General features: G+C 39.5%; 1 protein-coding gene across 2 annotated transcripts in view; it reads right to left on the reverse strand.

Moving 5' to 3' along the window:
* The window catches only part of osbpl10a (oxysterol binding protein-like 10a), a 74,659-nt gene that overhangs the window by 50,001 nt on the left and 11,156 nt on the right, over positions 1-13,502 (reverse strand). For both annotated transcript variants that reach the window (XM_023959616.2, XM_023959615.2), the window contains exons 2-3: positions 11,818-11,993; positions 1,037-1,116 (exon numbers count right to left, since the gene is read on the reverse strand). In XM_023959616.2, the coding sequence (XP_023815384.1) occupies positions 1,037-1,116; positions 11,818-11,993 (256 nt within the window). The remainder of the gene's footprint in view (positions 1-1,036; positions 1,117-11,817; positions 11,994-13,502) is intronic.

A 13,502-nucleotide genomic window follows, 5' to 3' on the forward strand; every position in this document is an offset into this window, starting at 1 on the left:
TAATCGTAATCAAAAGACCCCTAGGAACACTTTGAAAATAGTTCCAAAGATGACCGGAGTGGGAGTTTGAACAGTTTATCAACAAAACACATAGAAAAAAAACCCAGCCATAATGACATGATATGTGATCCTGTCCAATCAGAATCGGCCTAAATGCAGCATGGGCGTCTCCCAAAATTGCTAATATTAAACAAAGGACGACTTGAGAAGCGTACAGAGGATTAAATGTACTGAATTTAAACATTTATAACCAAAGTAAGGTTTAATACTATAGAAATAAATTTATGATTACGATTAAAACCTGCAAACAGCATTTAATGGGCAATTTATGCCTCTTTCCTTATCTGTAATGTAACTTAATGCCACCATAAGGCCAAAAATCACTTTAGTACCAGATTCCACAACTGGGTTTACTTCAATCTACTGATTCAATTGAAAAAAAAAAATATCACCGAACTGCCACTAAAGAAATTATTTTTATTTTACTAAAAATCTGTGTAAAATACAGCCAAATCCACATCTAAAAGTTAAATATGTGGTAGAACTTTTCTAAATTTGTTGCAAAAAGTTTGTAACATGAACAAACGGTGGGTAATTTCTTGCATCCACGCACCTACGACTTCACCAGCAGCAGCGGCGCTCCAGAAGAAACTCTATAACAGCTCTCGCCTTTTACTGGATAAGGCAAATGGGAGCAGAACCCGGCAAATGCAGACGGCGCTCACATCCGCAAATATATGTCCTTAAAAGCCAATACTACACCCATCGCTGTACAAGAACACGCACTAATCCATGAGGCTAATATCTGAAACTGACTGCTGAAAAAAAATAAGCTCCCACAGACACGAAAAGCTTAGCAATTATTGGGAAAATTGCATCTTGGAGTAAAGCAGCAACTACTGTCATATTTTCCTGAAATGTTGGGTTTAGTAGCAGAAATATCATAAAAGTTCCTTATATTTTAAAGCAAACGTTTCATGATTTCTCGATGTAATATTCCTGATAGTTGTTGTGTCTCCTGTTGTGTTCTTTTTACCGTGGCACTGCTGTCAGAGTAGCGTCTGGCACATGCTTGAAGGTGATTGATCCAGAACTGTTGTTCTTTGGCATCACCAGCTGCAATCACACACAGACAGAGAACGAATGAACATTAATGAACATCGATCCGGAGAGATCGAACACTGGAGATAATATTCATGTGGGTTCACACTGAGGGAAGTTTATTGGTGAGATATTAACATTTGACATTCTTGGTACAGACATAGTCCAAAAAAACATTTCCCATAAAAAAGCTTTTGTTTTGTTTTTGTTCAAAAACATCAGCTTGATATATTTGTCTGTAACCTCCTGACCTTTTACTTTCATGACACCATCAAGATGGTAGGGACAGAAAAGACAGAGACAAGTCCACTGGTTCATGTGCAGGACAGAAAAATGGAAAAATACGTTTATTTTGTAAAACATCTCATCAATAAGTTCATAGATACTTCTCAGTTCACTTCCAGTAACATTAATTCTAGGATAACACTGATCCAAAATATATAAAAAACAAACTTGTATAAAAGCCCAACTTTGATACCATGAAGTTTAATAATATTTATGCTTAAATTCAACATTATTTTTGTGGTTAAATAGAATAGTTGTGGATTCAAAATCAAGTGTTTTAAAAGAAATTGTAACTTTCTGCAGCAAATATGAGAATACATTTGGATCAAATGATGGATGCCAACCTAAAGCCTCCATTCATCCATTTATTAAACTTGCCGACTCCCTCTCAGTGTCATGGGGTTGCTGGAGCCTATCCCAGCAACGGTTCAAACTCCAAACTTTATTTGTTTAGCGCCGGTCATTCCCATGAAACACAAAGGGCTTTGTGTTTCATGGGGCGACAGTGGCTCAGGTGGTTGAGCGGGTCGTCCAATGATCGAAGGGTTGGCGGTTCGATCCCCGCTCCCACCAGCCGAAAATGTTGTTGTGTCCTTGGGCAAGACACTTCACCCTCCTTGCCTCCAGTGTGGCTCCACTGGTGTGTGAATGCGCATGAATGATCCCGGTGATGGTCAGAGGGGCCGTAGGCGCGAAATGGCAGCCACGCCTCTGTCAGTCCGCCCCAGGGCAGCTGTGGCTACAACCATAGCTTACCATCACCAAGTATGAAAGAGGAGTGAATGAATAATGGACACAATGTAAGCGCTTTGGGTGTCTTGAAAAGCGCAGATAAATCCAATCCATTATTATTATTATTATTATTATTACATAAAAGCAAATATGAGTATTTAAAAACAGATAAATAAAAAAACTGTTGGGTGAAGGAGGGGTACACCGTGGACAGGTCGCCAGTCTGCTGCGGGGCCACACTCTTCCTCACATTAACACCTATAGAAAATGTAGATCATCTTCTTCTTCTTCCTCTTTTGGCTTTTCCCATCAGGGGTCGCCACAGCGAACAAGTCGCATGGTAAACTTGGCAATGTTTAACGCCGGATGCCCTTCCTGACGCAACCTTCTCAAAGCAACCGGGCTTGGGACCGGCACAGAGGTAGAGAAGGGAACAGGGAGCAGCCCGGATTCGAACCCTGGTTTCACGGACGGAAGGCGCCGCAAACCAGCACGAGCTAAACCGGCTCCCAGAATGTAGATCATCAATCAACCTAAACCGCATGTCTTTGGACTGTGGGAGTTAACCTGAAAAAAACTCACGCATGGATAAGGAGAGCACGCAAACTCCACACAGAAAAGATTTTGAACCAGGGCCTTCTCACTGTGAGGTGGGGGTAATTGCCACTACACCACCATGCAGCTCGCATTGTTCTTCACATATTTTTGCAACTGAAGGCTTACAGTTTGGCTAAAAATTCCAAGACTCCAGCTCTCGTTTCGGCTCATTGTGAGCAGCTCCGCAAGCAGCTGCTTTTGGTTTTGCTGTTGGCATTGAGGCGGCAAACACTGCTGTCAATGAGGCTCAACAACAGGCAAACCAACAGAGAAAATACTGATTTTCAGGATAAGAATGCAGCCAGCTTTCATCAGAAAAAAGATAAAACCATTTTTTTCCCCATATTTGTTCCATATTTTAAGGGACTCGCATCATTTATCATTTATTCTAATATAACAAAAATATAACGACAGTTTAAACTGATGATTTCTGCACAAAGAGGAGACTTCTTATAATTTTTAGGTCTTTGGGATTTCGTTGAACCATTTTCTACAAGTGGAGAAAATATAGACGAGTGGAGGAACTTTCCACAAGTCGTCATCAGACCAAAGTGACTTCAGGAACAACTGATCCAGGGGGTGATGAAAGAGCAACATGGAAAGGGCCCCACATGACTGAGTTCAGATCTGAGTTCATGATCCAACAATAAAAGACAAAAATGGATTCAAGCAGAAAAAAACCTGCAGATCAAAAGGTCTCAAATATCTGGATCATCTCTGAGATCTTCAAACAAATATTCTTGGGACAGAAAATACAAAATAATGAAATTTTTTGAGGCTGTGCATTCCTTTATATATGGATTCAAACTAATATAAACTTTATAACAGCAGGCAAACACAGAGGTGGAAGTGTGATGGTCGGGGTCTGGTATGCAGGTGCAGGGCCTGAATAAATTCCACCAATGCATCTTCTGGAACAACACATTTGTGCCGTACCAGAAAGTACTAAATAAAAAGTTGTTTTTTTAATAGGTCCAGTAAAAGTTGGAAAAATCTTTTTATCTTAAATATTCAAATGTTAATTTAAAAACAGCCGATCATCTTAATTTGTGCTATTTCTGAGTGATATTCATATTTTTAAAAGATATCCTATAAAATATGACTAATATGTGAAAAAAGGAAGCAAAATGTCACATCACAACATAAATATATAGGTTTATTGATTGAATCAACCCTTTGCCCTTATTTATGCCCTTAGTTATTTCATGAATTTGGTTTTTAAGACATTTTCACTTTAATAGCAAGGCCTAGGCTGGTCTCCCAGGAATATTTCAATTATATTTAAACAACTGTGTCACAAAACACAGCTGCAAAATTATGATACATTTCAGTTTTTGGTCACTTTCTAGAGTCCAAACCAAACATCCAAAAGCTGGATGTAGCTTCTATGCTGCACAGATCTGGAAAAGACTTCCAGAAAGCCTTAGATCAGATGAAACCGTTGATTTAAATCGAGGTTAAAGACCCGCCTGTTCTCAGCTGCATTCGATTAGTTTATATGCAAATGTTTACTGTAAGTTTCAGTGGGTTTCAGTCATTTTTTTTATCTTTCTTTTTATTTTTATTTTAATGTTTTATGTAAAGAAATCTGAATTGTCTTTGAACACGTGTTGTATGAACAAACTTGCGTTTAATAATTTCTAGACAGATTTGGTGATAAAGAATCTTCAACATATTTGCTTTTGTTTGTTTTGCAAATAGGAGCATAAAAAATGTAGAAAACGACCCATCTTTCCTTTCCAGATGAGCAATGGCCCTAAGCAATTAATTCATATATATTTAACAAAGTCTAAATGTAAATAAAACAAAATCTGTGTTCATCATGATTTAGTAATTTCCAGAAATGTTTCTGCATATACTTTAAACATTAAAAGATCTTCTAATCATGCACTGCATTTAAAGAGAAAAAAAAAACATTTTTCCCACGACGCTTGAATGCAGCAAAATTGTGCAGGTAGTGTAGTTCCCCATAACCATCCCTCCATTTAATTCAATTTTATTTTTATAGCCAAATATTACAACACAGCTGTCTCAACATCATGGAAGATACAAAAAATTATAGCAAAAATGCAGAAAAGTAATGAAGATACCAGAGAAGATTGAGAAACATTTTACCAAAAAGCTGGAAATTCAGCAAACGCAGAGCAGAAAGGAAATGAAGTGAGACAAATACTATGGAGCATGACATTTGAGAAGTTGGCCATAAACTGTAAGCTTTGGGCTTCTCCGACATTTAACGGAAAAACAGGAACGGATGGTGAACAGCTTGCCTGAAGGAAAACGCCTGAAGGTACAATTTGATTCTAAGGCCGCTGGTTGGTGATATGAATCCAACAGCAGAGCCTGTTTTATGCCTGAATGATTGAGAAACAGTCAAAGATTAGAAGTGAAATGATTCAATTGAACAAACAACAGTAATTACGGTATACAGCTCGTTTCTACTGAATGAATGCAATCTTAACTGTCAAAGTGAGCAAACGTTCAGCCCACGAGCCGCAGCGGACTCCTGCATGAATGACCTCATTACACCAAAGATTTCTCTACAGATTTTCAGGTTTGCCAGAAACATGGTTTTCATCTAAACTGCTGTCAGTCACAGAAAGACTCAAACTGAACGAGAACGAATGACATAACCGAACATCCCTGACTGTCTCTGCTGAGAGAAGCTGGCAGTGCTGCAGCTTGCAGAAGTCTAAGGAAAACAGTCTGATGCAAGGTCGTCACAGCACACACCCACATGCAGCGCTGAGTACACGGGGGCAAAAAAGTATTTAGTCAGCCACCATTGTGCAAGTTCACCCACTTAAAAAGATGAAAGAGGCCTGTAAGTTTCATCATAGGTATACCTCAACTATGAGAGACAGAATGAGAAAAAAAATCCATGAAATCACTTAGTCTGATCTTTAAAGAATTTATTGGTAAATTATGGTGGGAAATAATTATTTGGTCAATAACAAAAGCTCAACACGATCTTTATTATATATCCTTTTTGGCATCGACAGCAATCAAACGTTTTCTGTAAGTCTTCACAAGGTTTTTTACAAACTGTTGCTGGTGTTTTGGCCCATTCCTCCATGCAGATCTCCTCTACAGCAGTGATGTTTTGGGGCTGTCACTGGGCAACACAGACTTTCAACTCCCTTCAAAGAATTTCAGTGGGGTGGAAATCTGCTGAGCTCAGCAGGATGCGAACTTTGTTTTCGGACCCACTCTTTAAAGCTGTCAACTAACCACTTTTATTTGGTCATTTCTACATGATTGATATGATACCATCGACATTCAGAGTCGGACACAGATGCTGTTCACACTTTAAAAGCAGAAATCTGATATTAAAAACACTGTTTATTGTGTATATTAGCCGCATAACGTTACAAACAGCAACATTAGAAAGCGTAAATGTGTGTTTTCCTTCCCCGACGCCCTTTACTACTTCATTCCTCCTTCAGATTTACAGCCCTGAGTCTCTCTGGTCGTCCACAATAGAATCCAGTGGATTACAGCATTGAGAACCATGAGGTCCCCTGGTAGAATCCTATGAGAATATAGGTGAAAAAGTCTCCAAATAATCAATTCCCCACTTCAGTATGAAGCCAGATTTCTCCTTTAAATCCATTCATAAATTATTATACGTTTCATTTTGGGGGTATTGTGTGTGTTTATATTATGGATTTCAATATTTATATTTATTTTATTAATCTATTTGTTTGTTTGTTTGAAGGTCTTTTGCTTTTGGTTTTTAAACTTAAAAAATGTATAATTTAAAGAAACACTTTGTGTATAAAAAGTGCTTTTTAAATAAAGTTTAATTTGATTTGAAATTTGGAAAAGATCTGTTCCTGTTCCACTTTTGAATTAAAACTTTAAAACCAGTTTTTAGTTCCGAAGAAGCAAATGACAGATGAAACTGCATTAAAATCTTGTTATTCCAAAATAAAAGCAAACTTTCAATACATGCTAACAGAAGGTTTTTCAAAATAAAGACCTTTCTGATGTAGCTACTAATCACTCAACCCTGACGGCATCTGCCACTGTGTCCAGAAACTCTACAAAGGGCCTCTTTAAGTGAAAAGGCCACTTCAGGAAAATGAAGCTCGTGCATCACGCAACCTGATTTGGTTTCCATCCCTGGGGAGGGCTGCACAGCCAAGAAGCCCTCCCCATTCCTGGGGGATGGGAAACGACACAGAAACACCTGAGCTCCGGACTCTCTGCACAGATCTCCAGCATCCACCGTCCTGCTTTACTGTCACCATCTGCAGACATCCTCTACGCTGAGCGGAGCTCTCAGATTGTGTCTGTGTGCATCGAACTCAGCAGTGATTACAGATCATTATGCTTCTGTCTGAGGAGAGCGTGCAGCTATGCAAATGCACACCTGCTTAATTGGAAATACAAATGATGCACATGCTTCTGATGGACATGCTTCTCTGGTAGTACAGATGATGATGCCAGCCTGTAAAAGCAGAAAAAGCTGCTAAATTCAAAGACCCACTTCGATGAAAATTGTGTTTTTAACATATTCTTGTAGCACTTTTCTAATGATGGAGGACATTAATAAAGAAAGCTAAGCTTAAATTGTATTTCTGAATATTTCTTTATCCAAATCGTTGGGAATCAGGAGCAGATAATGATGCTCTGTCCAACCCTTGGTCCCCACACTGATACTACCGTGTTCCTCAAGTGTCAATAGAAAATGCCAAAAAAAACTGATAAACGAGGGTTTAACGAAGCTGTAAAACAGAAACCTCCTTCCAGTCAATTAGGACACCAGGGGTTCATTACAGCTGTTTTAATTACAGCATCATGAAGGTGATATTGGTTATGATGATGGCGAGTCTGAGGATTAATGCCTGAACAAGCAGTTATATTTAATTAACATGCTGCAAGGCTTTATGGGTTGGATCCTTTAAACAAACACTTCAAGTGGAAGGAAGTACAAAGGCTGGATAGGCTGCTCTGCAATTACAGCAACCAGCTCTCCAAAACAACTCAATTACACTAAACACAAACCCCATAATCGCTCTTAAGAAAACAGCAACTCCTTATTATTATCGATTAAAGATAATTTTTTAATTTGTTTTAAGAGATTATTGACATCATTTCCTCATGAGCCAATCTTAGCCTATTAGCAGAGGTGGTTAAAGTGTCGGAAATTATTATGGTCTAAATTTTCAGACATCCTTTATCAAGACATGAGGACAAAAACACTTTAATTACATGACAATTTCCTCCTATAGTGGCTCCCAACACAGAATTATTATGATTCTAAACGATGTTTGATATGTCCTGTTTCAATATGGTGATTATCCTCCTCCTTTACAGATTTCCACTCCACAAAATTTGACTATGTTACTGTGGAAACTTGTGTCTGTTCATTCTAAAACGATTAGGAGGTTGAAAATTATTCCAGATGAGACGTCCCAACCCACAGTCTTTATTCCTATTTATCTCAAAAACACCAGATTGACGTCTGGTCATAACCCATGTCAACAGCCCTCACTGATCACTGCTAACTCCACTAAAAAAGTGGGCGTGTCTGTCAGCCTGGTGGCAGTGGTGGCAGCGCAGACTCTTCCTGGAAGGGGCTGGTCCTCAATTTGTGACATCACAATCTGGGGATCTGGTTCTCAGAGAGCAGATTTTTGGAGGAATGCTTAGAGATGCGTTAATGGATCAAAATACGGCTTTGGGGTTGTTTTTGGTGAGGAATGTACATCATTACAAACATGTACTATACAGGTGCAATCATGTCTGTAGTTTTTCCATAAAATCTTTACTTTTTTGTGACAAATTTTCTTGATGAAGTTTAATATATCTATAAATAGTTATACAGTACAATTCTTTTTCTTTTATTTTTATTGCTTAAAATAAACCAATTCCGATATTCCAGCTTCTGGAAGATTTTCTTAATCAACTTGTTTTTTTTAACTTAAAAAAACCCATCAAATTGTATACTTAACTATGACTTAGCATGTTTTTTTAACTTATTATTTGGGAATGCAATAACATAGCAATATGGATTTTGCCACAATATATAAAGGCAAATTCAAGGAAATCAATTTGGCCAACTAAGATTTTTTGATTAGAAAAGAAAAGTGATGAGTCAACTCACCTCAAATAACCTCTCAGGGAAAGGTAATAAACTGTGACAGAAACTAAGAATCTGTACTACTCTAAAATGAAGAGGAACCGTCACAGGAACCAAGAATCTTCTCAGATTTTAAATATTATAACATTTGCGTGTTGTGTGCGTCCGTGTCCGACATCCTAATGAGCCTGTCAAAATCCTTCAGAGAGTACAGAAAAAGTCTGTAACAGCTCATTGTCTGACAGATGCTGCATAAATTAAAGAGATTAATTTATTCACGAATGTTCTGGAACAAAAATTCAAGCTTATATTTCCTCAGCAACAAAATAAGGACTCTGACATCCCCATACACGAGACAGGGACTCTTGAATAAAAAGAGAATTATAAATTCAAACACTGAAAAAAACTTCACAAAGTTAGCCTTTTACCATCCAAAGACACACTTTAGAGGTTCCTATAGCAACCAACACTAGATCGGTGCATAGCAGGCAGTCTTAATTACAGCCTGTTGCACACATGTGAGCCACTTTGTCTCCCAATGTTTGGGCAAATTGAAGTTTTTGGCTACATATGCTTTTATTCTGCTGCAGAGCATGAATTTATTTTTGGAACTGGGTAGTTTGATATTTCTGCACCGCACTCATCTCAGGGTTTGCTTGCCTGGAAAGACATCTGTTCCATGTCACTACCTTCCCTGATGATGGGCCCATCCTACTTATGAGCTGGAAATGGAAATGCTCCATCCTGTGAGCAGCAGAGCACAGCCCCAACTCTTCTTCTCGGTGGGATGACGGTTTGCCCTTAGGTCACTTCAACAGATCATTGAATGATTCAGGAAATTTGTAGTAAATTAGTAGCAGCTAAGAAAGTAAACTGTTTTGTCTTATTTCATTGAAGGTGGTTGGAGGGTTAAAAAAAAGTTTTAAAAAAAAAAGGAACTTGTAATGGTCAAGGGGGGGTGGAGTGGTTCTTTTGGGACTATGACGTGTCCTTTAATAAGGTCATCAATTTGCCTCAGTGGACTGTAGCTCTCACTCAGTTTGCTTCTGCTGAACCACGTTTCAGTCAGACAACTAATGCAGTGAAAAAGATTTAGTCCATATTCCTTTTAATTTGGCATAAGGTTCCGTTCAGATACATAAAACAAAGATATCCATAGAAAACTTTGGGTATTAAAACTACCCCTAACGGAGCTCACCGGTGGAAGCCGGGGAGGAGGGTGGGGCGACAAACGCAGAGCTCGCGGAAATGGATGAAGAGGGATTGGACCGCCCACACCTGGAACTTAAGTAGTACGCTGAACAGGTGAGTTAATTGGGCTGAACCGCCCGCAGGGAGGAGTAACCAGGTAAACGCACTGCTGAGATGCCTGCCTGAAATACTCCCAAGGTCGTTCATTTCTTTTGATGGCTGTGACACTCAGATTGTGCAGTTTCTGTTTTATTTACGTGTATTTTAAGGCAGCAGCCGTCCTACCAGGCTTTATAATTATAAAATTATTAATGGATTGGATTTATCTGCGCTTTTCCAGAAGCTCAAAGCACTTACATTGTGTCCATTATTCATTCACTCCTCATTCATACTTGGTGATGACAGAGGCGTTGCTGCCAGGTCGCGCCGAGGGCCCCTTCGACCATCCCACATTCATGCCCATTCACACACCAGTGGAGCAACACTGGGAGCAGAGAGTGTGAGGTGTTTTGCCCAAAGACACAACTGCAGTTGACTGGCGGCCGCCGACCCCTTGATCGTTGGACAACCTGATAAACTCCTAGAGCCACTGCCACCCATATAAGGTTGATGGTCATTATCTATAAAGTGGCAAACACTGTTGCAGCCCCAGAAACTGGGCATTCGAGGTTTTTTTGCTGCCATCTTGACTTTTTCCCTCTGCTTCTTAGTCTTCTGCACAACCTGTGAAAGTTACAACCTTCGGGGTACTTCACAAAGGGATGTTTCCGTTATGCTACATTATGATACGGTGTTTACACTGGAATCTCGCTCCCTGATAGTAGCGCATGTACCTTCAATTGGAAGAGGTTTGGTGTAGATATCATGAATCTTGCTCCAGGCTTTTTCTTTCACAGCTCTATTCCAATATCTGAAATACTTGGTGTCATAAATCCGGCTGGGCACAAACCGCAATTATTAATTTCTCCTTCATGAGCCTTTTTAAACGGTGGGTAATTCCGTGATGCCATCCAAACGGGACTACCAAAGCAGAGTTTTCTGATTAAAGTTCTACGGGTTTAACTTTCAAATCCCATTTAATGGTTGCGTGTTTTGTACATAGAGCCCAAAAACCGACTTACAAACTTGCATAGAGACATGTGACTGTGAGACATTTGAATGCAAAAGCCAGAAACGCGCATTTACGCGCATTTACAAAGACTTTTCATTGGAAATGGTTGCTTGAACACATGTTGCTGAACGCATTACTATTTGTTCTCTCAATTTGTGAGGTCCAGCGAAAGTATGTTTGCAAACAGACTATCCAACAGACTAAAGAGTTTTATGGTTCTTCTAAACAGAAAAAGGAAACCAAAAAGCAAAGTCTAAGAAGTGCAAATTGGTTAAAAGATGGGCCGTGTGTCCATAATGTCATGTAATCACTAGACCACTGGATAGGGATTTTCTCCTAATTTTTTCTCTCTTACTGATATATGTTTGCTTTGGGCAACACCATCGACAAACAAGCACTTATTGTGACTGTGTAGCCATTCCACATGGTTTAGTCCACTGTCAACCAATGTGTGTAAAAGCAAACGAAAAAAACATTTTCTCAACTTCCACACTTTTGGAAAAGTCCACTTTAAGTAACTGTGAAAGCGCCCCAAAACCTTGAAGACAACCTCCAACGTCCTCATTAGGACAAATGTCCTTAAAAGTGATGCTAACCCCAAGAAGCAGTCCCCACAAGTACATAATAACATGCACACTCATTTGCACACACATGCATGGTCAAGAGTTTTGTTTTCTATATTTGGGCAGTGGAGACCAGTTTGGAGTCATACCTCTGAGTTTGTAAAGTTCCCCATTCACAGAGTTTACAATGAACATGTGTGGCGCCTCATCACTGGCAGTTACTGATGCTCCAATGAGCGGCAGGGATCCTCGAGGCTTCTGGCTCTTGCCTTGCTCATTGATGAAATACTGCAGCTGACCCAGCTCAGAATCTACAAGAAAGTACCTGCATCAGAGATAAAGAGAGAAAGAGACACGGGCAAGTTAGAGAGAGTAATGGACTGGAGAAAAAGACACCAAGGAGGGACAAAGAATACGCGCCACTTGCATTATCGTCATCATCGTTCCCTTTTATGATCTCATTATGTTGTTTACTCGTGACACTTCTTAGAATTTTTCATTGCATGAACCTTTGGTGGGTGGAGAGTAAGAAATTAAGGACGCAGCGATAATTGAGAGATTAAACTAGAGCCTCAGTCACATGCACCCAAACAGCAGGTAACCTGCACAAGTGCTGCGGGTTTTGGGTTGTCCGGGTCTGTGGAGGGTCGTAGAGAGAAGTGGCTGCATATTAAAGTGTGTCTTGCAGTCCCCATGAGGCTCGTATGACCACCCATCAGGACAGGTGTGCATGTGATACATAAGAGACCTTTGGAAACTAAACTCTGTTGTTTTACCCTTATCCTAGTCACCACAATGCATCAGCTTTCACTGATCTGCACAGGTTGTTTGGCAGAGTTTTTACGCCAACTGAGCTGTACAGCCACTTATCTAATTACCAACCGTCAGGTACCAGCAAGGACCGCACACTTATCAAGTGAACAGCACATAAGGGCCACTTGCATAGTCCACAGGATTTGGAAGGGGTCCAAAATGTTAAAACTCCGTACGACACACCTACATCTCACCTGCTTCACCCTTATGCTATGTTTACACCGGTAATGTGATGCGTGTTCAAGAACACGCAAAACTGGCATTTTTGAACGCGCTATTAGTAAAAGGTGATCACACTGGACTCTTGCTGACCAATACTAGCGCACATACTCACAGTTGGGAGAGGCTTGTTGCGAAATGTCAAAGTGGTGCAAATCTGGTGAATCTTGCTCCAGGCTTTTTTCCATAGCTCTATTCCGATATTGTAAAGACTTGATGTCACAGATTTAGGCGGATTTAAGATTTAAGCGGTTTTGCGTTTTGAAAAGGGTGCTAGCTAGGCCTGCATAATAAACTACAAATTTATCGTTATCGCAATTTCAAGCTGTGCAATATTCATATCGCAAAAGTCGGCGAAAGTCGCAATAAATGGTAAACCTTAAATGTTCTAAAACAATCTTATGGCAGCTTGAACTATTTAACGAATCGAATAAATCCATTTATGCATTTGACCAATTGGATGGAGCTTTTATGTTAGATGTTGGCTTCCTATGTAGACGAGGGTCATTTGGAGAATAATTTAAGATATTTTGACTCATTTAAATTAAACTGTTGCAGTGAAATGAAAATGTTTTGGTTATTTTGCTATTTATTCATGTATCGCAAGTTATATCATCATTGCAATATTGATCACTAACATCGCATATCGCAAGTTTTCCTCATATCGTGCAGCCCTAATGCTAGCCAGACGTCACTATCAAATCCGAGTCCACAATTGGTCAAAGTTCCTCTGGTTTAACTTTTTTTCTGTGTTTTTGTACATACACAAAAACTGACTTGAGTAGCAACACGTGAATGCAAG

This window comes from Oryzias latipes, chromosome 11, assembly GCF_053564925.1.
Source record: "Oryzias latipes strain Hd-rR chromosome 11, Olatipes_Hd-rR_3.1".
NCBI classification, from domain to species: Eukaryota; Metazoa; Chordata; class Actinopteri; order Beloniformes; family Adrianichthyidae; genus Oryzias; species Oryzias latipes.